General features: G+C 32.5%; 2 protein-coding genes and 1 long non-coding RNA gene across 6 annotated transcripts in view; 1 reads left to right on the forward strand and 2 right to left on the reverse strand.

Moving 5' to 3' along the window:
- Positions 1 to 25,786, reverse strand: part of LOC116431104 (uncharacterized) — a 297,657-nt gene that overhangs the window by 249,531 nt on the left and 22,340 nt on the right. The window lies entirely within an intron of this gene.
- Positions 3,908 to 8,706, reverse strand: LOC143174192 (uncharacterized). Of its 4 annotated transcripts, none has more exons than XM_076364423.1 (2): positions 8,222 to 8,706; positions 3,908 to 5,823 (listed from the first exon to the last, which is right to left on the reverse strand). In XM_076364423.1, exons 1-2 carry the CDS (start codon positions 8,492 to 8,494, stop codon positions 5,767 to 5,769), a joined length of 330 nt encoding a protein of 109 aa, XP_076220538.1. In that variant the 5' UTR covers positions 8,495 to 8,706; the 3' UTR covers positions 3,908 to 5,766. The 4 variants fall into 4 exon arrangements, 3 of the variants coding, with proteins under 3 accessions (XP_076220538.1, XP_076220539.1, XP_076220540.1); XM_076364424.1 differs by having other exon boundaries at positions 3,908 to 7,422; XM_076364425.1 differs by having other exon boundaries at positions 3,918 to 8,066; positions 8,222 to 8,705.
- On the forward strand, positions 10,759 to 16,548 carry LOC116431105 (uncharacterized). The gene is made up of 3 exons (XR_004235853.2): positions 10,759 to 11,000; positions 12,893 to 13,068; positions 16,430 to 16,548. It is a non-coding gene; the product is annotated as an uncharacterized LOC116431105 (long non-coding RNA).

Here is a 25,786-nt window from a genome sequence, read left to right on the forward strand (position 1 = left end):
GCTTATTAGTTGCTATTGTATAAGAAAACAGACATTTCTGCTTGCGAAGAAATTGTTCTAAATTTTTGAAGCTGAAAAACGGAGTTTAATAAAACAAAATAGTTTATTATTCAGTTAAAACTGTTTGATTATTACATATTTTAACAGTAAAACTATTAGACCAGTGAAACTAATCTATCTGGAAATATTTCATAGCGATCGAAACTGTAAAGATGCTTTTCTGAAAAATTATAAAGCAGATCTGTGTATTTGTATTCATACATCAGTACGAACCGATTCAAATCTCGAGGACTACACCTTCTTCACTTCTTTAAATTTATTTTTTTCATTTTTCGTAAATACTCTACATATAAAAATATATATCACATTACGTAAAATATCTAAAGTTCGAAGCTTGGGTTATGAATGGCAACTTTTTCCATGAATAGCGGTAGCGGGAAAGTTAAAAAAATGGATTGAATAAAAAACTTCAATAAAAGGGAAACAGGTTTTTAATATAATGCTGTAACTTGAGCGGCTCGAAACGGGATCAGAAAAGATCAGATGCTATCAGGCTATGCAACAACAGTATAATTGACGCATAAAACAGGCTGTCTAAAACATACTGAGGTGGTAACGCGCATTTCATCGGAAAATTCACGCTGGGTAGATGAATCATGCGAGAGAAAAGAGAGAGGGGTGAAGGAGAAGCGACGCACGGAAGATAGAAAGGATAATCGCGCGATGACAGGCCGGAAACATGGAAGATATAATATAATTTCGTTGCGATCTGGGAGGAGACCTTACTCTGTGTCAGTTACATCTGCTGTCGTACTACCTCGCGTATAATGGGAGCGCGCCACAAGGCAATTTTGATTAACGATGTCGCGCTGCGTTCCTAAATGCACTTTCTTATCTGACGGATCATCCCCTAATTGACAGTGGCGGCGTCGCCACTAATTAGTGTGTGAAACAATGATCTATGACTCAATGATAAACCGTACTGGAATGAAGGAAATAGATACTCAACCATAAATTAAGCGTGTTAGACGATTTTTTATCGTAGGACATAACGAAAAATGTTGCTGCTAATAGATAATCCTGTGTTTGTTGTGATTCAGATTCTTCATCTTGCTTATCGAGTTTGCGTAAATGTTAGTCACCAGACTAAGCGATAATCAGAGTTGTATTATTTGCATCTCTGCGTCGTGAGGTACACTTAAATTGTTCCCGCGAACAGTTCGTTCGATTAAATGTATCATATTTCTTACGGATTGTATCATATTGTATTTGAATTGTTTATTGACAATATTTCTCCGTTTGAGTTATAATATTTTTCGAGATTTACCACCAAACAACATAACTTCCATGTGATCAGTTATTTCGACTACTGATCCTATACAAATACTTTTGTTGAGTGAAAGTTTTATGTTAATTTATGTAAATTATAAAAAGAAGAACCATTTATTTGCTACAAAATCCAAATGAGGAAGACTAGTTGGTGAGTGTCTTCGAAATGACGAATTTTCGTCAAATGACTGAACATATTTTACGCTAAAATTTATATACAGGGTGCCATACTTAAATTGAACATCTTAATAATTTATTATAGTATCAAAAGTAACAAAACAAGGCAAAGAAACATGTACATGCTTTAAAAATGTCTATTCAGCTTTATTTATAAAAAGACTTTCTAGGATCATTTTTAATATCATTTCCGGGTTATCGTTATTTTTTTCACATTAGTGCCTTATGATTGTTTTCTCGACTCTGATTGATATTACTACTTTGTCTTTAATAATTTATTGGATAAAGAGAAAAGTTGTAGGCATATTCTATATCTATATCATAAATCGTGTTGAAAATCTTCACCACGAGTCTGACACGTTGTTATAAGACAAGAGATTAACATAGGGTTTTTGTAATGCGATTATTTAATATCGCAACAAATATTTAAATAAATTTGACGATTCGCGTTATCGTAACGTTAAAATTGTGTCGTATTAAAAAAATAGTTCGAAATAAAACAACATAAAAATAAGGAAGTGTAAATAACCGATAAAAACATTTACGTGACCATGCATTTCGTGGATGTACGAAATCGGCATAAAATAACATTTAACAGTATTCATTACATATTCAGGACCCGGTAAAATCACTTACAACGGAAACAAATTTTTGCATAGTTTTGCATAATACCGAATTTGCATGTTGAAATGAAAAAAAATTCCACTATGCGCAAACATGCACCGCCCAAACACGATTAATTCTATTTCCATAGACAATTTAGTAACGGCGTGTTTATTGAATTTGTTACGCACGTGGAGCGGACAAATAACGCTTCAGTGTAAAAGCTTTACCATGAAATTTCCGTAGTTACTACAGTATATAGACAAGTAGGTAGTTCGATCTGTTATCTCCCAAACCTCCCGAAACAATTTGCCGGCGATGTCGAGATAGAAACGAGATTACAACGAACCGAAACGCCGATCTGCCTGGAACGTCGACCATCTAACTTCCGGCGCGTTTATCGAGTTCCTTAGACCACGCGTCCACGACTTTATAGCGTCTGTTTAATTTACGTTGTTTCGAAGGTTGTTAACTTCTTTCGCCGTACCTCTGCCTCCTTACGATTTGCCTTTACTCTTCGTTGCGGTTTAAGTCTGAGAACCATGGTTAAAGTGTATTCATTATTCAAATACCGAAGTAAGTACACGAACCACATCGACGTAATGGATGTTCAGGTTTTAGCTGGTGTATGAAACATCCCGCAAATATCAATTTCATCGTTTCGTTACAATTTACATATACAGTTTCATCGCATCTTGATTTTATGATTATATGATCTCATTGTAATTTATATCTATAGTTTAACCATATTTTAATTTGGTGATTTGATGATTTGATCATTTCATAATTCTATTGCAGTTTATATTTACAGTTTAATCGTACTTATATTAAAAAATTCTTTCTCAGTTGGAATAATTTGGATTGGAAAATAGAAATTTTTGAAGATTCGTTGGATACCGAATCAATTCGAATTCAGAATATTATATTTATGATACGCTGTTTATCCTGACCACACGAAATTACAAACAAAGAAAGTAAAATAAAATATATAAGATTTTGAGAACTAAATCTTGTGGTTATTGAATTTTTTGTATCAAAGTCAGATTGTTTGAAAATTCAAAATCAGTTACTTTTTAAATGAAACCATATGTACTTATTTATATCATTTCCTAATTCAAAACTTCAAAGACAATTTTATCACTTTCATGAAATTATAGTTCCTTTATACACTAATTAATGTATTTTTTAAATTCTTTACACAATATGTATTGATATCCCGAATATTTTTATTTTTGAAGTATTAGTTCAAGAAACATTTTAAGTAGAATATTGAATTTAGATTTAAGTACCTTCAATACTGCAAACAAATTTTTAGTTTATTCTACACTCTATAAAGTAATTCATAACAATTTATAATTTCATAGAGATTTACAGTTTGGCAACCATTATTGTATATGTATACAAAGATACAAAGCTTCATGCGATGCAACAAACAATTTCACATTGAAACTAATTTGATGTATTCGACATAAATGATCCACTTTATATAATATACAAAGTTGCTAAAGCTAATATTTTATAAATGACGTTTTCAAGTGATTCAAAATATATGGATACAAAGTCTTACGAATTTTGTATACGATCCGATCGAAAAGACAGAGGAAAAGGAATATTGTAAAAAAACAAGGTGACGTATTATAGAAGGAAATCGACGAAGTTCGAAATGGAATAAGAGAATTCGGTGTCTATATGGTGATATTAAATCCTCGATGAAAAGGAACTCGCGGACCAGCTGCAGGTCCTTAGATCCAACCAGTTATGAGAGATGGAGCCGTCACCGTAAGCCTTCCTGATTGCCTCTCGCTGAAAGGGATCATGACGGTTTTTTGTTTAATTTTCTGCTCCATGTGCCAATGCTATTCGAAAAGACGGCGCACCCAGACAGATGCCACCCCGTACGGTATATAATCATCGAACAATCGATGCATCGAATTAACCCAGCACTGTATATGAAGGAGCGACAAACACATTCATGACTGAACATTAATCATATGATAATTTATTAAAATCATTAATATTAAAATATCATTAACCCCTGAAAGCTATTGCCATGGAGAAATATATTAATGCTATCGTTATTTACAGCGAAAGACGTGAAAGAACTAGTTTTTTTTGTGATAATGTCTTTTAATAGCTTTTAAGATTTAAGTAACTACGAAAATGAGGGTTGTCTTATTTTGTAATTATTCGTAATAAGGTTTTTCAATAGGAATTCATATGCAATTAATATTATTGAATACATAATAAAGGTAGTAAAACATAAATAATGACGAATAATAAAAATTACTTATCCGTAAGTTTGATTACGAAGAACACGAATACACAATAATAACCATTATTAAAAATTGATTAACGTTATCCAAATCACAGAAGACATCATTTCGAAGTTCTCATAAATCTACTATTATTTAACAAAGAAGTTACACGATTTTTCAGTACATATTAACTTCAACATTAACTTAAAATTCTGTAAACACACATCGAATACAGATAAATATCCGGTTACTAACAATGGTTACTATTTTGAAAAATGAACACCCGTATAAATAAATAAACCTTAAATGAGAAATTAAAATATGCCATAGTTATCCAGAATCTCGTTCAAGCACAAAACCACATAATACAATAACACAATACATATTTAATTACACATTACATTGTATAGAACAAATCAACATGTACATGCTTTGAACGCTAACACGGAAGTGTCCAATAAAATATTACATTCATCCCTTCCCTAAATAACAACTGTAACAAATTTCTACTAAATAATTCTATACAAATTAATAATTTCATCGACCGCAATTGATAACACATGTTGGTAAAATAAAACCTCACTCGATACAAACCACGAAGCAATCAAAATCAACGAAATTTCCCAATTCGTCTCCGCATCGATAGTCCCGTGCAGCTAAAAGCACAGACGCTCGAAAAGTCATTCACGTAATGAGAATCCTTCCCAAATCCCATTCCGGCCAGCGATAGCGCGGTGGATCGCCACGAATCTACTTTACGAACTTGCTACCAGCACATTCTTCGTCCGAGTATACAAGATTATAAAAACGAGGGGATGATACTGCGGTTATGCAAGAACGGGGTGGCCAGCAGCGGCGAACGTGCAGCTTCGGAAGTTTCTCGCGGAACAAGGATCAAAAAGGAATAAAGGAGAGAAACGTCATTTCTAGGAGGTTCAACGTGAAGTGGATGGTAAGGAGGCGGCGAAGAAGAAGAACGAGAAGAGAGAAGAGAGGAGGGTGAAGAGAGGAGTGACGAAGAGAGAGAGGAAAGCGTCCTGGAAGGGGTGAGTTCGAAGTAAACAGGGATGAGGGGGCGTCGAGAAAAAAGGCCGGCCAAGAAAGTTGTGAGGATCCAATCATAGGAGGATATTGTGGGATCATAAATCTGGCTGCCGCCGGTAGCGGACTGTCGGAGTCCTGAAGGACTCTCCTTCACCCCCCCGTTCTCATTCCAAACCCCTCGGGCGGCCCACGTTTTACCGCTGACTCGACGAGCTGTGATAGGAATTGTTTCGCAGCCTCCCGTCGTTTCATCGCAGCCACCCTATCCCCCTCCCATGTCAACTCTCATCATCTTCATCCGACTGATTCGCGTCTCAAAGATTTTCAACCCTTCTCAACCTTCCCGGGTCGAACAGGGTCAGTCAGTGGCCTTGGGTCGATTTTGTGGGTAATATGCCCTGCACCTTCCCTCGTGCTGAAAAATCTTGTATAACTACTTATTCATTTGAATTTGTATTAACGCATTCGCAACAGGCAAATTTTTCGCTTTTTTAATACTAATTGCGGGGGAACATGAAAAAAATGAAGATGGAAAAAACTGCGTTTGACGAGTGTCATGTCATCATAAAACTCGAAAGGATACTAATCTTTTCAATGATGAATTAGTTATCTTTTTAAATACACATGTAACTCTTCTCCGTTTTGCTTTAGTTTTTCGTTAGAATATATTATAGGTTCATTTACACTGCGTTTAACGAGTATATACTATATTGCTTGACTTTATCGCGCGCGATGAGAGATTTTTTAAACTAAATTCCTCAGTTAACTGGTTAAGCTATATAGATACCGGGAATAGTTCGAACGAACCTTAATCAGAATTTAAACACAGAAAACCTTTTTGTATAGTTATTTTGGTTTATTTGGTACCAACGACATAAACATAACTTGCTGCTGGTGCCAATGTTATTCATTGAACTAGTGAAATACTAATTGACATCGGACCTCAATTCATTGCTAACAAGGAAACAGAACGAACTTTTTACGCTGCTTAATAATTGCCACAAATTTCTGACGTTAAAATAAGGACGAAAATGAGAAAATTTGTTTTTAAATATTAGTCTTGTAATTATTTGTTCTCTGGAAGTTATTGAATTTAAAAAGACGTGAATTCACGTCTTTGCAAATATAATGACTTTCGAATTATTTTATTCTTGTGCACTGTTCCATTTACGACTTTTTAACGGAAAGTTCTTCATTTCAAACAACAGATCGTTACAAAACTAATATCTCAAAATTAATTTTCTAATTTTTGTCCCTGTTTTAACGTTAGAAATTTGCGCTAATTAGTTTAAATTTTCTTTATTTATGTTCCTTATTTTCATTGGCAACGAGTATTAGAAAAGCGAAAAATTTGGTGGTCACATTAACTACATAGTCAATTTAAATGCGTTCTAATTCTAGTGTTAATATATTGTAAAATAGAGAACGTATTATGTGCTTCAAGTTCCCCGGTTTTTTTCATTTTATTCGTTTTTCGTGCCTCTGAAAGAGTCTTACTATTGTAAGGTAACATAAAATTTATAATATTTCAAAATTAGATTCTCTATGGTAATTGGATAAATTCGAAGAATTTCAAAAATAAAAGTCGTTAAAATTCCTTTCGTACAATGAAACTTTGTGGCGCTGTAGAAAACAAACTACACGAAAAACGCTACTTTTACAGTGGGGATTTATGTTTGAACGCGTGAAAACAACCGTACAACAAAAGTTTAAAGGTTATGAAAGTCTACTGTGTTAAGAAGGAAATTATCCAAGCGACATAAATTTTTATGGAAAACGTACTTACATAGTTACGATGTGAATACAAACTACGGAGCAACGGTGCTTCTTCGCTTCCAACTTCAGTAAGTTCGAATAGAGAAAAAATGCTAATGCGATGACCATAATCTGGTTGGTAATAATATACTACGGATCTACATGTAAATTCACGCTTTTAAGAGCTAACTCTTAAGAACAAAGCTCATTATCTTCACATTCGCATCGGGCATTTTTTGGCGACTTCGAGTTTCGATAGCTACAATCGAAAATTGCAAATGAATAATTTCATTACTCAACTAACAAGAGTCTGACACATGGTTTTTATTCTTTTAGTATTTAAGACCTCGATGTGCAATTCAGATGTTTATGAAAAGAAATATTATAAGTTCAAGATAGTCTCGTCCGCAAAGAGTTAATAGAAAACTGTCGACTGTTAAGCTTTAATAACATAAAAATATTTTAACATGTGTGTATTAAAACTGCGACAATTATTTTTGTAATTAATATATAATATAATATATAATCTAGTATCTCTTAACACATTCGCATCGGAAAACGAGGATTTTCACGGTTTGGCTGCTTTTTACGTTCACCGAGTCTCAGAGACGCGAAGACTCCGCTACTATCAGTGTGGCCAGATCGAGGAAATTGAGGGGAACGCGGTATACCCTCTCCCTGGCGTTACCGAGGGGTTCCGCAGTGGTTGCGGAGGTTGTTGGGCGATGCCCGCTGATGAGGAATAGGATAGTGGAAGGGATAAAGCGGAGAGGGGAACACGCAATCATTTGGTCGCTTTCCGGCTAATACATTGGCTACTATGTTCCCTAGAAGGACCAAAGTGGAGCGTGCCTCTCCGTTGCCTCCCTGCTCCTTTAACATTGTGATGGATTGCACTTAAATCTAAAACACAATTCACTTAATACTTTCTCGCATGTCATGTCTTCATAATTGGGCAACGAATAGTACCAACTATGAGCCTTCCCTTTTAATTTGTGATACACCAGGGACTTAGCCTCCTCCTCTTTGAGGCGATACTTGCGAATTAATTTTCTTACGTGATTTGCCCAAGTTTCCGCCTTGCAATTCTCACTGTCAAAATCCATGACCATCTCTTCGATGTCGGTCCATTGATATTCATACGCTGAATCGATGTCGAATGATGTTCCAGGCTGAACATTTTCCAGTTGTCTTGTTGACATTCGAATTCTGTGTTGCGCAATTGACAAATTCCTGGGTAGACCTTCCTCTATCGGAAGGGATTCACTGTCGGGCATCCTAAACGGCATCGCTTGACGTGTCAGATTATTAAAATTAAACCCGCCAGACATCGAGGATTGTAATGTTTTTCGCTTTTTATACTTGTTAGTATAATAAATATTTATGATTTATTTACACATGTATAAGCTTCACTAAAACGAAAACCTACAATTCCTGGGAAAGCCAAACGAAAAGAACTGACCGACTGAGAAATTTATATTCGACTAGTGTTATAGGGTAGTCGGCGAAGTAGCGAGTTTGACTGAAACCGATCGCATACAAATGCAATTTCCTTTCACGATAAGATACAATAAGATACAGTCACGATAAGGTACAGTAATGTTGCGATAATCTTTGATAAAATGATAGTATTAAACTATATTTTTAAATTATTTGTTGGTATCATACTCATTTCCTGGAAAGACTATTCTAACAATGAAGCAGAAATCTTGAAAAAAGGCTTATCGATTGTTCTACTGTTTTCAATAAAAAGATATTACATATCTTCGTTTGTTTGTTTTATACTTCTCTTTTTATTTCTTTTATTACCTCAATTACTAACAGTTTCTATTCTCCTTTTCTGATAATCAGTTTTTTACTAGTTCTTTCCATTTCCAAGTATTCCGATTCATTTCAAGTAATATATCAATACTACTGAATACTTGTATAATTGGTTATTTGTTAACTTAAATGGATTACCAACATTATTATCATTATATTCCTTATCTAATAGTACACTAACAGTGTGTAGGGTAACTGTACGTAATATGGAACAGTGCAATATTTCGAAAAATAAATTGAATAGAACTTTATTATCACAATAACTGTTTTCGTCTACTGAAGAAGGAAATTAAAACTGTATTCTACTTTGTTAAAGTTTCTATTTTGCTGAATTATATGCGATTTGTTATAGAAATATAAAGATTCGTAATTTAGACATAATCATTCTTCAAACATAAAAATGTTTCACACTTTATAGTGGAAATACATTCATAAAATGTAAGATTAAAGTAGTTGAATAAAAAATTAAGGAAACAGATATTAAAAGTGAAATGTTTATTTTGTCTCGCTCTTTGAATTTTATGAACATAATGAAGATATAGTACAAGAAAAAAATTAAATTAAATGAAAATAGTACATGTGTTATTAAAGGACATAAAGCTATATATAAATATAACTACACGTCCTCAGATAATAAAGAATAAAATACATTAACCTCTTCTTTTCATCGACTAATGATATAATTTCACTTGAATCTGTGTAGGAGATTATAAAAGTGAAAAGTAAATAAAAACTGTTATTCGATTTTCTTAATTACTTTTACTCTTTTGAAAGATAAAGCTATCAGAAAGTTTAGAGTCTTTCCCACAAACTACTACGATAAATTTTTTTATAATTAATGTTTCAATACTGTACAAAACATACGTTATATTCTTCAATAAGAAAGGCAATTAGATGGAACGTAACATCTGGTGTAATAAATTTTTATTGTACTGAATTGTTAATACTATATTTAAATCTTCTTCGAATCCTAACTCTCAAAAAAGTTATTTACTACGAAATGTTGTAAACGCTACAAGCAATATGAAAATATAATCACACTTCATTTATTTCTTATTATTTTGTTACTCGGATAGAAATACTCAATTAGAATCTATTAATTTATCATTAATTTAACTCCTTTCTCGTTTGACATTATTCGAGAGCCAATGACACAAACGACGCAAGTGTATAAGATTATAAATAATAATTCAAAAGACAAAAGTAAGCTTAAAAAATTAATGATGATAAAAACTATTTTGTATTAAATCGATTTTAGTGAGGTTGAAATATATTATCAAGAAAATGATTCTGAACAACTCCACTATACATGTTATATATGTACATAAGTATTATAACAATAGCAGATTGTGGAAAATTATATAAATGCTTAACATGAATCTAACTTAAACTAATGAAAACAAAAAAACATGGACTTATGACATAACATTGAATATATTTTTGCGAATATCTCGAAAACTATAAACTCGAGCACTATGTGCACGAGAAACAACAACATATTTAATATTTCAAATTGATTAGTGACACTCTTTTTCGTATAAGATTATGCATAATAATTCAAATGACAGAAAATAAATTTACAAAAGTTAATGATGATAAGAACAATTTTATATTAAGTCGATTCACAGAATGAAAGAAAGAGACATTTAGACATTTTATTCGTTTCGCTGATTTTTACTTTCCAAGGGCGTTGACTTTTAGATGGTACCGACTTCACGATAGTTTCCTACGTTATCAGCTAAAGCTCTATCAAGAGTTACAGTGTTATCGTAATGGTAAGTTTGGCTACAAGTATTCCCGATCTAGTTAAACTATCGCAACCTTTTTAAACTTGCTGAGTTTCGTCGTGAACGAGGTGAAAGAAGAGCCTCGCCATGGAACTGGAAACACTTATGTATGCGCAAAAGGCGCGGATACGAGGTCACCGGCAAATTTAGCCACTTTTGCGAGTTTTCCATGTGACGTGAGGAGATTTGAATCGTGAACAGGAGTGGAATTCACAATTTTCATGGAACGGTTCGTATATCGTTGGAAAATATTGGCAGTTTCAATTTAAAAACCGTTTGATGATCGTATTGCGGTAGACGTTCGAAAAGCCTGCTCGAGCAACTTACGACATTATCGGAAAAAATATAATAACGATTTGTATCATTTTTATTTCGTATTTTATATCGGAAAACATGGATACATACGACTATCCACATTACTTATTCTTCTTTATCATTTAAAGTCTTAATTTTTTTTACTAACAAGTAATATTTTTAATTGTAAAAGTGTTTTTATTTTATTAAATTGATGTATTATGATTATTTATTATGATTATCTTAGAACTGAGAAGTTCAAGTCATTCGATAACTTCCTGTTTTACCGATAGTTAGTACCAACACCGTGTTCTACGTATTATCCATGTAAACTTTTTAATTGCAACTTCCAATCTCAAAATCATAAAATAATAAGTTACTATTAATCAATAATAATTAAATAAAATGCAGATCTGAGTTAGGCACAAGCCCATACATGTATAAAATATTGTTTAAAATATGAATGTTTCCAATTCCACGTAAATAATCTTCCATTCCGTGGACAATAAAAACGACATTTTGCAATAACAATAATTCAACAAATAAGATAAAATTATTTCTCATGGTATTTTCTCTTCAGCAAAACTATTCACTAAATTTATTCATTGCTTTTAACAATATGTTAAAGCATCTGCTCCAGATTCATAATTCAAAGGAAAATTATTCGAAATGATACAAATAACTTACCATTTTTAAAGTGTTATTTTTTAACAATTCAAACGTTGAGTTGAGTTTCATTTTGTGCACTTATGAGGGTTAAGTTTTCAAGACAGAACTTTTAATAAATATATGACTGATGTACAACTGTGAAATAGTATTTTCACGCGTGAAGAATAGAAATACGCGAAATAATATGTGTCAACGCTTTATTGGCACAACCGAAGTGAAGTACCGACACGAATTGACGGGAAAGTAGCAGAAGTCGATTTATCGTGCTTCGAAACGTCACTGCATTAAGTAATATCCTGGAAAGATTTATAGCTGCAGCTGCAATGGTTAGATTCGTAAAAGTACGTCTCTGGGGTAACAAGTCTGCATCTCCGCCTCCGATTTACACCAGGAAATAAAGTTCCTGTTCAGGAGATGAACCGAGGAAATCTTGAGAATTTTTCCTTATCGTGAACCACTGGCAAAACGAGATTCACCACCATCTCGTTTTACTTATGGCACGCGTATACACACGCCTACACATTCAAGTATTAAATCACTTGATACTCGCAGTGAAAATACGATATTTTATTGTAACCGTCTATTTACATATTTCGCATTAGATTTCTTGCATTGAATTAACACATTTACTACCGTGGAAATCTTTAGAGTTTTACGTATCATTTGTTCTTCTTTAGCAAAAATAAAAAGGAACAATTATTCATTGTTTTGGATCAACTTTTATGTTACATTGTTATTTAATTATTTACGCTATTGAACATTTTTATTTGAGATCAGTCAACTTACAAATTTTAATTGTTTTCGAGTATTTTGAAAACTTCAATTCATCGGTGACTTATTTAATAGTGTAATCACAGTGTTTCTTGTATACTATTCCTTTACTATAAAAGCGAAGCAAATTTAAATGAAGACAAATTAAAAAATATCTGAAGGTTATATGCAATACATTTTCGTAGAAGATAAAGTATACAATGCATATAATTTACATGAATATTTTAATTTAGAGTAACCGTGTAAAAAGTTTTTATAAAAAAACTTTCTCAAGAAAAGTCTCTGAAAAAACTTAGTTTTCTTTATGCACGCAGAAGTTCAGTAAGAATAGAAAAAGTGAAATAGAAAAGTAGTGAAAACATTGTTGGAGTACCATTGTGCTTTCAGATACAGTGCAAATATCGATTGAACAGAGTGAGTATTCCAGTGGACCAATATACCGATGAGGTTGACCCAACAGACCACCATCTTCTACCCACAATAATCGACCATAAGCTATACTAAAATCTGATAATATCAGGGTTTCGTGACCTCCTCACGAATGAAGGCATAAGATACGCCCGGTAGGTTCATTCTAACTCTTCCCAAAATACAGAACTAAAGAGCAGATTAAGAGAATCCAAAGTATTGACATAGATTGCGTATTTATCATAAATTTAACCCTTTAGACTCGAAAGTTTTGCAGTATAAATATTCATCATTTCCTGATAAAATATCGATGACATCTTTACAGTTAACTTAAAGAAAAATTATACATAAGTCAAGGGACAGAATTATTTTATTAAACTAATTAAAGAAACTAATTAAAGAAACTTTTTATAGCAACACACAATAAAGATACTAATTAATAATATAATATATAATATCAAAGTCTTACTATAACGAACGATATGTAGGATATGTGAAATAATGAATAAAAATTGTATTTGTGTGTGAAGGTCTATCATTTAATTATAAAACAGAATGAAAACGATGAACATTTGTTTTTGTATACGAAAATTAGCAAAATAATCAAAGATGAAAATGCAAACGTTGCGAACTTGAATATCAGACGTTAATTTCTAGGTACGTATTTATCAATCAATAATGAAACAGTAAACAGTAGTTGTTAGGAGACAGGAAAATTCGTGGAAATTCGGCAGAGTGTATCGCACTACAAACCGCAATCCAAATGTGTCAGATGCAGAAGGCAAGCATATCACTGTTAATTATATAATCTGTTAGGTTACTAAATTGAATTCAAATCCCTAATAATGATAATATCGTTTGAATATTCAGAGATCTCGAAGCTTCCATTTCTTTTAAAACTATATAGATTTTAGTCTTATTAGAAATAGTAAATAAACATTTTATTAACACTAGAACAATCAACATTAAAAGTATGTTTATTTCTAATAAATCAATCTATTAATTTATCGGGTATTAAAAAAAACACTTTATTTGTTAGTATTTTAAAAATGAAAAACTAATTACGATATGTTAACAATTTTTGTGGCTGTAACTATTTAAAATATTTCCTGCAAATAAATTTCCTCTTATCAGTTTCAGATAACAAATACAAACTGTTATCGAAATACTGTACCATTAGTTTGCTTTATTTGGGAAATAGACAGCGTCACGACCGTCCATTTACTACAGGTCCATAAGTCCCGTAATTTACAACCAAACTCGATACGTATTTACTTGATCAATTTTTTGTTATAGTTGCAATAATCTATAAAATCACTAAACCTATCATATTGATAGATTTTAGTGTACACGGATATTCCATATGTAGAAGTTATTGTTAAAAATGGAGTGTCCAATGAAAATAGATTTACGTATACAGTGATGCTCGCATCAATTCCATAGACATCTGCTCGGCTTAATTCCACTGCACCATCCCTATTCTTCCCCCACTACTCACTGTCTCAAGCTCAGTGTAATGTGAAACTTTCTGAAGTGTTACCTTACCTTTTCAATCATAGTACCCATGGAATATTGAGATACTTTCCATTAAAATGAATCCAAACACGACGTAAGTCGGTCTAACTTTATCGATTTGGGGGAAATGAAGCTTTAATTTCGTTAATTACATTAAGTTGGTGAAACTAGTCCGATTTCCATCGTGTTTAGACTTATTTTAAACACAACAATCTCAGAAATTCACTGGCACTACAATTCAGAAGGTAAGGTTAAAATTATTGCAATTGAAATTTTCTTCATTGTACATTTATATTTAAAGCATGCGGCATCGCTTTGTAATCGCTACCACTCACTACATCCATTCTCTGTCTTTATCGGGCTATTCTCAAGTCAATTCCTGGAAGCTTCCTCAAATAGCTTCTTCCTGTTTTTTCTGCTCGGTTAAATTTCACTTTTGCGACTCGAAATTGTGAAATTTAAGCAAGCATTACTGTATACCCAATCCTTTATTTCAATAAAGGTCAATATAAACTTCGATAAAAATATTTTAATAGTTTTTGAACTTTAAAACAAGAAACTTAAAATTCATCACTTTGACAAATTTGGTTGTACTAGTGTCAAATTTTTATCGATCCATTTATTTGAAGCAGTATACATAACTGATCTAATTTATTTATTACATAATTGCGGTTTTGACTCAAATACGTTGTTAATGCAAGAAGTATTTTTAATATTATGCATTCGATCTTTTGAAAATTCAAAGATCTATACAATATATCACATACGTTTGCAATAAAACGGAAATATTACATAGTTTTTCAATAGAATGGAAACATTATAATATTAATCAAAAGATTGGAAAAGTGTTTATAAAAATATGAAACACTGTAATGACTATTGAAAATGCAAACATTTTAAACTTAGCTAAGGAAAGTATGAAGAGAAAATATTTTCCAAGTTAATAACGCTGTACCTTAATACCTGTTGTTTAGCATGCTTTAATAAATTATTAATCTGTAAATTAATAGAGATGCACTACTCTAAGTTTCGTAGAAATACTTAGTTAACGCAACACACTTGAGTGAGGACTAAACTAGAGAAGCAGAGGAACTATCCAACTAATAACTAGCCTTCATCTCTACTTTGAAGGCACGTCAAGGAATTTATGAACCGTGAAAGCTACACAGCATTAATATACTCATATATACATGTGTCAATATGCACTGTCTTTCGACTTGGATAACATTCTAAGCATTTTTCAGCTTATCAAATTAGTTTTAATCAGTTAAAGTTGCTTCTTGAATACTTCATGAAATATACCGGAAAGAAAGGAATATTTCATTGAATAATTTTATTATATATAATTTCATTTATGCATTTTTACAATTGCAATTAGACAATTTCATGACTGATAAAACGTAGTTTTGTTTTTCCAGTCCTTTTCTGGTTTGCCCATGTTTTGTCAAGTTTCATGTATCTAAGTAGAAAATTTTGAACATTTATTCCTTCGATATCCATCATTATTAATCACACTTTCATATGCAGTGTATCCATTTGGAAAAAACCAACTAAAACAGGAAATCCATCATTTCTTCCTAAATACAAAACTTCCTAAATACAAAACTTTCTTAAAGTTTCATTTCTGTAAATAAGAAATAGTAATTAAATGAAACGTCAATCTTTTAATGAAATTTCATGAAATAAAAAGACTGTTTATCACTAAAATATGTAATATATTGCATTTCATAATTACAATCGCGAACAACAACCTTCAAATTTGTTCAGAAACCTTTTCATAAATTTCAGTGATTTCAAAAAAATCAGATGTACAGCTACCAGCTATAGATAACCTTATTGCTCTCATTGGAATACTCAATTCCAATATAAACATTCGAGAAGAATGGATATCATTGTAACGTCCATACGACACCGGATTCGGCGAAAGCTTGCCATGCGTTAATTCCGATAAAAGAATCTTTGTGGTCCCAACCAAGTTCAGAATTGAATAAAATCTTTCAGACAATGGCCGCCGTCGACTTCGAGGAAAGTTCGGCGATGCCGAAGGAGGACGAAGGAAAAACAGAAAGAGGAAGAAGAAGGGAAACTTAGGAAACAAGGGGACAGAGGGTAAAAAGAGGATCGTGCAACTAAGTGCAGCACGACTAAAATATAGGTGCGGTCTTTGTACCATCGACAGCTACCTCGGAGATTATTCATTCGACCCTTAATTCATTTATCTCTCGCTACTCTATCCCCCTCGCCGTAACGATCACCGCCAGACCAAGGTATTAAATGGCAGCCACAGCAGTTTTTAATGACCGCGCAGCCTCCATCTTTCTGCAAAAAAAGAAGGCAATTTCGCCGGGCAGAAGTGTGAATAGAATTTTACTGGTAGAACGACGCGGGAAAAAGAGGTGGTAAGTTTGCCGCTTAAATTGCCTATAACTCATTAACCAAGTTTGCACGGTATAATCGGCAGTGTTAACATTCCATTAGGTGTAATTGATGGCACGATAGTTAATGAAACATTTTTCATGTAGATATTTACGTCGATGTTAGCGTTACACGAGAATTTCAGTGATAATTATTCACAACGAAATATTTGTGGCTTATTTAACTTAACGAGCAGAACATCTTGATAATTAATAATTACTAATTATATAGAAAAGCGTGCTACTCGTTGATTTTAATAAGGTTGAAATATGTTGTCAAGAGAATGATATAAAAAATATTGAATTACATTGAACAGAATACCTAGAAATTACAGGAAAAAGAAATTTTTTATTTAATGGAATATAAAATGAAAAGTTAGGACTTACTGTGGTAATATTTTTCAAACTTTTAGAATTTTACAAGTTCTAACGAAGTTTCGTTTCCCCAACCCATTCCCATAAAGATTAATATATACAATAGTTTTAAAAAATTGTGTCATATATAGGTATATGATTAGTATGACAGTCAATGCATTGAAAAATAGATTTCATTGAAAAAAGGATGAACTTTAGAAATTATTATCTGGGTTATTATTTATTGTTAAATTTATTATCTATATTGTTAAACATATAAAATTAGTACTATCCTACTATATTACTTATAATGAACACTAAATTTACGGAATGAGTAAATGTGACTCATCTTAAATTTTATAAACATTATTTGGTAAACGTCGAGTCGATTTTGATTGATACGGTTCCGCAAATATGTATGCTAATTGTCTACTTTTAAACCTCTAATTTCCAAGATCTAAATCAACGAACATCAGTTTTTCTAAGAACGATAGATGAAACTGTTCAGTAAATGTCCATAAATCTAATGTTAAAAATTCCAAAAATTCATATTAATCAAATGACAGTATATAAATTACTATAAATAAAATTTCCTCTATAATTCCTTCTGCTTGAAAAGATCTCACAAAATTCATTTAATTTTAATGCAAATACCGTAACCGTTCATATTGCAGAGGTCGAGTATTATAACGCCGGTAACATATTTAATTTGTCCAAATCATTCGTACGTTGCAAAAGCAGGCTTATCTCTTCTCCCAAATTCGTGCGCATGAAAATTTAATCTCGATAAACTATGATACCGGAATGCACAATTGTTTTGTTCAAGATCACATTTCTGGGTCCCATAACTTGCGTGGCACAAGATGTATGCAGATGCGGAACGAACTCACGCGAACGGCGGAAATAATCCCGGATAAGCGCGGTGAATGCGCACAATAGCAATAAATAAATATGTAAAGAATTAACGAACGCTGTAGCGTGAGAACCTGGTACGGGCTCTCGAAACGGCTGAATTATTGTGTAACGCTAATTTAAGCGTGCGTACGGACGCCCGGGCTTACGATCCGATAAACCCAATGAATGCAAGCTGTAGACAACAGGGTTTCGACCGCCGACTAATCGTCCACGATGAAACAAAACGACACTGTTCTCTTCTATGCTGCGTTTCTATTCGAGCCGAACATGCTAAAGGTCTCTATACACGATGAGACTTGTCCACGGATAAACAATGGGTGATATATCCTACTACCTTCGATTGTAGGCCGTCAGTATAATTATCCGTATTTTATTACCATCATCATCAGTATTATTATTATTGTTGTAAATATCATTATTGGTATCACTAGTATTATTAGTATTAATAGTGTTACTAGTATTGCTAGTGTTACTAGTGTTATTAGTGTTACTAGTAGTACTATTATTATTACCATTATTATAAATATAACTGTTGTTAATATTGTGAATATGGAATGCAACACTACGAACACTTCTACTACATTTCCCCTGTACAATTTTCCAGAAAAAGAGACAGATTTTTCTGAACCATGTCCTACTAACACACTTCTGACAATACAGTTAACCCATTCACTGCCAGGAAAATTTTGAGCGTCTTGCCTAGAGTACCAAGGTTAATAACAAACTACCAGATATCTGGTAGTTGGCACTGAATGGGTCAACTGCATACAAAAGGAATCACTGATTCTACTTTTTTTTTTTCGACATCACTACGTCAATCATGACCCCTACTTGGACTAGAACCTAAGACTACGACTTAAGAATCGACCTGCCCGATCGTAGACAATATTACAATAGGTTTGAGCCTTTTTTTATTTTCTGTACGATACGAATATATCAATACATCGTGCACACAGTGAAAAAGACTTGAACCCATTGCTTAACTCTTTAGTCCCGGTAGCATCACTTTGAAACCACATATTTCAATATCAGTAAAATGCGAACCAGTGTAGTAGCCGCGAAGCCACCAGTACAAAATCGATATAGTAAACGCCCTCTTGTTTTTTGACAGTTTTTATAAAAGTATTTATTTTTCCTAAAAGTTTTTGTTTTGGACGTAAAGGGTTAACCGCAGACAAACGGATTTTAAACGATGATTGTCGAATGTTCGATAAAATTCGAGATAATTCCACAGAATCTGCTGATAATAGATTCGTAATAGATTAAATCAAACTCATTCATTCAAAATTGATACCTGAATGTAGAATTAATAACGATTAAATTAAATTAGATTTAAAAAGTAACTATAATTATCTACTTTTAACCCTTCCGTTCCGAATGGTACACATTAACAATTTAAGTGCTAATTAATATTATTATTAGTACTTATCTTATTCCTCTCACCGAAAAGTTTCAATTTCACTGGAAAGCAGCTGTTCTTGGACCTTTCTTTGATTTAGAGGAAAAACTACATATTAAGAGACAAAAGGTTTAAACCTTGAATTTCCAAGATTTAAATGGATGAACAACAATTCGTCTAGGAACAATAAAATAAACTGCACAAAAAATGTCCATAAACCCTGTGTTAAAGAAGAAGGAATTACCACCGTGTACCATGAACCTACTCTCGAAATCCGTGACTATCTGATCCGTCGTTTCTGAAAGCACGTATTCCCTTCTAGAAACGCAAGGGTAGTGGTAAAACGGACGTCGCATTTTTACTTTATTCCGATTCGTTCGATCAGCGTCGATGGAGAAAAGGCGCATTGTCACGAAAGAGATTATGCACCCCCGAATCGCATCGATCTACCCTGAGCGCACGTGTGTCCTGAGGAGAATTGATATTTGGATGTCGGGGCTCGAGGCGCGCCGAGTTACCGGCGTAAGAAGTGGGACAAAAACATCGAGACGGGAACTATCTTCCCAGCATCCAATATGTCTGTCGTCGACTTCGATTTTTCTCCCGTATCTGGGCCACGGAGGTTATTACACCGCCGCTGTTCTATAACCGACTCCCGGTGTGTGTGCCCGAGTTCACGGGAAAAGCGATTATTAAGCCGTGTCCACACTGACCGAGCTTTTAGCGCGCAGATTTTCCGTAAGACGTAGAAGCACTAAGAGGAAACCTGTTACAGTTTTATTTTATTTCATTACCATTACGAGTGGGTTGAATTTGCTGCCAACAATCTTAGATGCGTTTACACTGGTCATGAAACGCGTTATTGAAACAAATATAGCAAATTATTTGATATTACGCGCCACAGACAAGAATGATTGCGAAAGTAATACTGGTTGTCAGCTTTCATCTGTTCTTATTTCATTTTCGACGATGACGGTACCTACTATTCGTCAATACAATTATACATTTGTGACATTTATTAAAAGTTCACAATTCTATTTTATTTTAATGTATTTTAGTGTATTTTATTCTATTTTATTCTATTCTACTTTGCTTTATTCTATTTTATTGCATTACTATCACAAGTGTATTCAACTTACCACAAGCAATCCCAGATGCATTTACACAGATCATGAGAATCGTTGTCAGAAAAAGATGTTGCAAGTTTCTTGCTAGTGTATCGGTATCTTATAAACAGAACCCAGAAAAAAACTTCTGCTCTGTGCCATTCCGCTAGCATTCTCGTCAGATACGTGTGTCCGCCCCTTTACAAGGCTTTGGCCACTTCGATGGTGGCATGTCATGCAACGTGGACCGACAGATTTTCGAGCCGTCTGCACTTTATTCAGGGACTTTTCGAACCGTGGTACACTATAGCAAGGCCAAGTCGATGTGAACATAGCTTTAAATCTTACCGTCCTCCAGGAAATTTTCGCGGATTTCCCTGCTCGACGAATTTCTTGGCATTTTTCAGCGGATTAAAGGGTGTTATTATGATCGCGGGGCCCTATGGATTTTGTAATATGGACGGAGACGAACGGTTCGGAGGAATTGGGACGTGATAAAGTATCCAAGGCTTTGAGATTGATAATAAAAGTTTTTTGGAAATAGGAGTGGATGGATTTAAATTTTCTGCATCAGAGACGTTTTGAATCGCTTTTTTTATCAATATTTTTTGTCAGGTTTGCATACAGAAAAGCTTTGTTATTATTGAATACATTTATACTTCAATGTAAAAATCTTGTGAAAAGTAATTTCAATATCGTGTTATTAAACAATTTGAAAGTTACGAAGTGCAACGAATTTGTTAAATTTTGTTTCATCAAATTCTTGATTTTGCGATATGAATAGACCTGAACGGTTCAAAGGTATTGGAACGTGATGAAATATCTAGGACTTTATGATTGATAGGTATTTTTGGGGTCAGGTAGCGGATGTACTTATTAAAATCTTAATATCAGACATTTTTAATGTTTCTTGGTTTTTAATACTTTCGTGAGAGGTAGATATATATAGAAATAATTTGTTATTATTGGATATATAGTTATATGTAAATGTTTCATAAGAAGCAATTGTAATTTCAAGTTATCAAACAACTTGGCTACGAAATCTAACGAATTCGTTATATCTCTGGTTTCTTTCCCTGCACGTTGCTGTGTAAAGTACATCTTATGCGCATAAATCATAGACAAGATTAACAGTACTTGTTGGAGCCAAAGTAATTAGTCCCGAGAGCGGACTATAATTTAGTAGTGAGTATTAGTGAACTTCGTCGAAAATGTAACAGGAAATACAATTCCCCCTCAAAACTGCAGCAAACCGTAAATTTAGTATTCATGCTGTTACTGAGTTTCCGCTATTGCACGGTTTACCTCAAATTTATGTAACGCTCTACTGCAAAACAGCTCTCGCAGACACGTACAAGTTGTATGCTGAAACTGCGCACATATAGGACCTTGGTTTTTCATAAACTCCTGATTAATTTACTTTTTTCCAAATTCGATTATTGTTTGTCAATGTATTACAGTTAGTTGGAGTAACTATTTTAATTATACTTTTATGAGTGGTTTGAAATTTAAGTTAAAAGTGCATAGGTAACATCTCTTTTAAAACCCTTTTTACAATTAATGTTATATACTTTATTATTAGTCATAACACGTGACATATTTAGAAATTTAATAATTCTTTTTAATTGTTAGAAATTCAATTTATGCATTTGTTCATTCAATGTGCGTTTGACATCGGTGTGAATTGGTTTCCTTTATTCTTATTGATTATCTGATGTGTTATGTTTTTATATATGACGATATAATCTGATACTGTGGGTTCATTGTTAATACTATTTAAACAAAATTTGTTTACTTTGTGTATTTCTCGATTAAATAATCCGACATTACTTACAGTTTTTCAATACTATTTCATTTATAAGATACGTTATATCTGACAAAATATTGCAACATATGTTTTTATGCAACTATAATTACTGAAACCTTTATCTGTACGATGTTAAGTACTATTTTCATCGTGTATATGTATGTCTCAGTATCGGGTCAAATAAGGAATCATAATTTCATTTTAAAATTGTGGACAATCGTATTTTACATTTTTCAAGAGAAATCTTAAGTAAAATATGTATAGACTGTCGTGAACTTAAAATAGTTATGAGTTCATGTAATAAGAATCATTTTCGCTAAATTACAAATAGCTTCCATCGCTTATTGCAACAAGCTAGTAGTAAACGATATTCAAACATTGGCATTCATAAAAGTTTTTAACGAGAACAACAACTATGAAATTTAGTAACAAGGAAAACAGTACATAAATGTTTATTCCCAAATATTATCGTTTGAAACGGATTTATAAAAATTGGAAGCTGAGAGCGGATCAATCCAATATTTTAAAACTAACAAACCCGAAAATATTTTCAATATAATGATTTTTTTCATCCTTTCAATGCTAGAACTATTGGACCAGTCAAAATGATTGGTTACAGTTTTCTTTCGCAATTATTGATATCATTAAAGCATTGAATATTCGAAATGATTTTGAGAATAAGTTTCAGTTGAATACTATAATGAATATCTAAAGAAATTATCGTTACAATTTTTATAGAGATAACATATCAATCATATTAAATGGATTTATTAAACGCATTATAAAAATGTTGGAAGCTTTAAAGGCGTTTAATTGTGGTTATTGTATAATATTGTAAACTAAGCAGTATTTGGTTAATCGAATGTACGGTTAACCAATGTTCGTACGAAAAGATATTCGGTTAAACGATGCCGGTTTGGTGGTTTTAAACATATTTAATTTTGGTTGTTGAACATCGTTGTAACCTCAACAGCGTTAGGTTAATCGGATGTACGGTTAACCAATGTTCGTAGAAAAGGATGTTCGGTTAAACGATGCTGGAATAATCAAATGTTCGGTTAACCAATGTTCGTTCAACCGTACATTCGTTTAAACAGTAAACGCATAATTGGTTGTGCCATTAAATGAGCTTTGGATAACCAGCGTTTGCTGCTACTACAAATAGTAGTCTAGTGATTTACATCACTTACATTCTTCTAAAATGTAAGAAAACTAGTTTTGAAAATATTAAAAATTAAAACGTTTTCAAATGATACAAACAAACAATATATCATAGTTCATTATAAATTTACAGAAAAAATAGTATCTAATTTAAAAGTAAGTACACTTACTCAAAAATTTAAAAAACAATTAATTATGCTACATTAATTACATTATTACATTATCATATTAATGTGATAATTCATTTTATAAAAGCCATACTATATAAACTATGAAAATTAATATAATAAATATAAGCTACACTGTAATCACTAAAATTTTTGAACACTTTATAAATTATTATAATTATAAATGATAAATAACTTATTATTAAAAGTATTTTTAAAGCACATAAAAACAACATAGTTTGCGAATTAACTATGTAAACACCTTTGCACTTTTAATTGTCATTTAATCGAGATAGAATCTGATGGGCAGTGATTCTTCTATGAAAATCATTTTATTACGTTATAATTCGTATGACATAAAAATGAAACACATGTAACATTCAGTTAAAGTATCCTTCAGGTAATTAATTATATTGCAGAAAGTTTCTTACGATGCGTTTGCAACACAAACGGAAATTATGTCTGTTAGTGTACAGCTATAATGCCGGTACAAGTGTCTCTAGAGCGTACAACCATTTGAACGTTTTAATTACGCACATTTCCAAGGTTCGCGGAGTCACGGAGTAACAGCACAATCCCGAAACACAAGCACAGATATAGAAACGTATTCATGGGTCCGCCACAATTACTGAGTAATCCTATTTCGTTCCGAGTGATTTCAACTTACTTCAACATTAATTACCTTGTTCTGTGCATCGCTGCATTTCTACATGCCGATGATGCACAAGCAAAGGCAGAATGCAGAAAGGGATATTCAATCTGTTAAAAGAATAAACAAACCCCTCGAGCGCAAAATAAACGTCTTCGAGGGTTTACGATCGATCCGTCAACTGCATGTGAATCGAATAAACACGAAATGATATTCATTTATATTTTATCATTTTTATTTGATTGGAAATAAATATAATTGTATTTAGAGAATTGTATTTATACAATTATTATTTGTAGAATGTTTTATTATTAGACGAAAATTAATTTGCGGGAAAAAAGGAAACAATACATGAAGGAACATTATGGTTAAAATTGTTACTAGTTTATAAGTATGATAATTAAAACATTTGAAACTATTAAATGAAACATATTTATAGTTTTCAAAATGTACGTATAATGTAAATAACGTGATAATATAGACGAGACCGCGTATATTTGAATTAATCATTTTTATAGGTCACTGCATTTATTCTTATTAATTTAATTTTGATAAAATAAGATTAATTATATTTTGATAATTATTAACAATTTAGCTTTTAATTGCGTTATATATATTCGTGATTTAATTTCAAGTATTATATTTCCTTCTATTTCGATGAATAGAGTGAATAATTTGGAATGTATAGCTTTTAATATATTAAATATTAAATACATGATTTAAGTTCATTCGTTTTTGAGCTATATGTATCTTTAATTTCTTAATTTCTTTTCTGGATCACAACTAGAATTTTTTCAAACAAATTAAGTAAATAGAAGAATTATTTATAAGTTCATAAATTAGAGGTCATAAATTACAGATAATGGAAGTAGTAATATATGAAATGTATAAAACTATACAATTGTTTAAACTCGTAAGAAAAATATATTTTAGTTGCAATGTTTCAAAGTTCCACAAAAATTTGAAAGAACTTAAGGACTGATCTGATACATATGCATATATAAGGAGAGACTATATGAAAATATGTAATATGGAAATAATATTCCAATAAACATTAGTAATAAACTGCATTTAAAATAATTTTACTTAAATAAGAGGATAATAATATATAAATTTATGTGGCTGCAGTTTGTGTTACCAGAGCTACTTAATTTAAACTCTGAAACATAGCGACACACAGCACAATTAATCTCCACAGCTAGGGAACGCCATTACGTACAATTGATAACATACGAATGGAGCTTTACTGTGGTCTATTTAAAGATAAGAAAAGCGAAGGAAGACCCCATTGGGGAGGAGAGAGCATCAAAGTATTTCCCGACTTTTGGTGGATCTCGGGAATCGATCCTGGGTGCATTCGACTGGGAGTCGAACACTCATTCGACA

This window comes from Nomia melanderi, chromosome 2 (genome assembly GCF_051020985.1).
Source record: "Nomia melanderi isolate GNS246 chromosome 2, iyNomMela1, whole genome shotgun sequence".
In the NCBI taxonomy this organism is placed as follows: Eukaryota; Metazoa; Arthropoda; class Insecta; order Hymenoptera; family Halictidae; genus Nomia; species Nomia melanderi.

Excerpts from the sequence above, each read along its gene's own strand:
- LOC143174192 (XM_076364423.1), bottom strand. The coding sequence starts at position 8,494 with ATGTCTGGCGGGTTTAATTTTAATAATCTGACACGTCAAGCGATGCCG. Across the intron at positions 5,824-8,221 it reads CGGAAACTTGGGCAAATCAC|CACGAGGGAAGGTGCAGGGC; the intron begins GTAAGAAAATTA and ends AAGATTTTTCAG.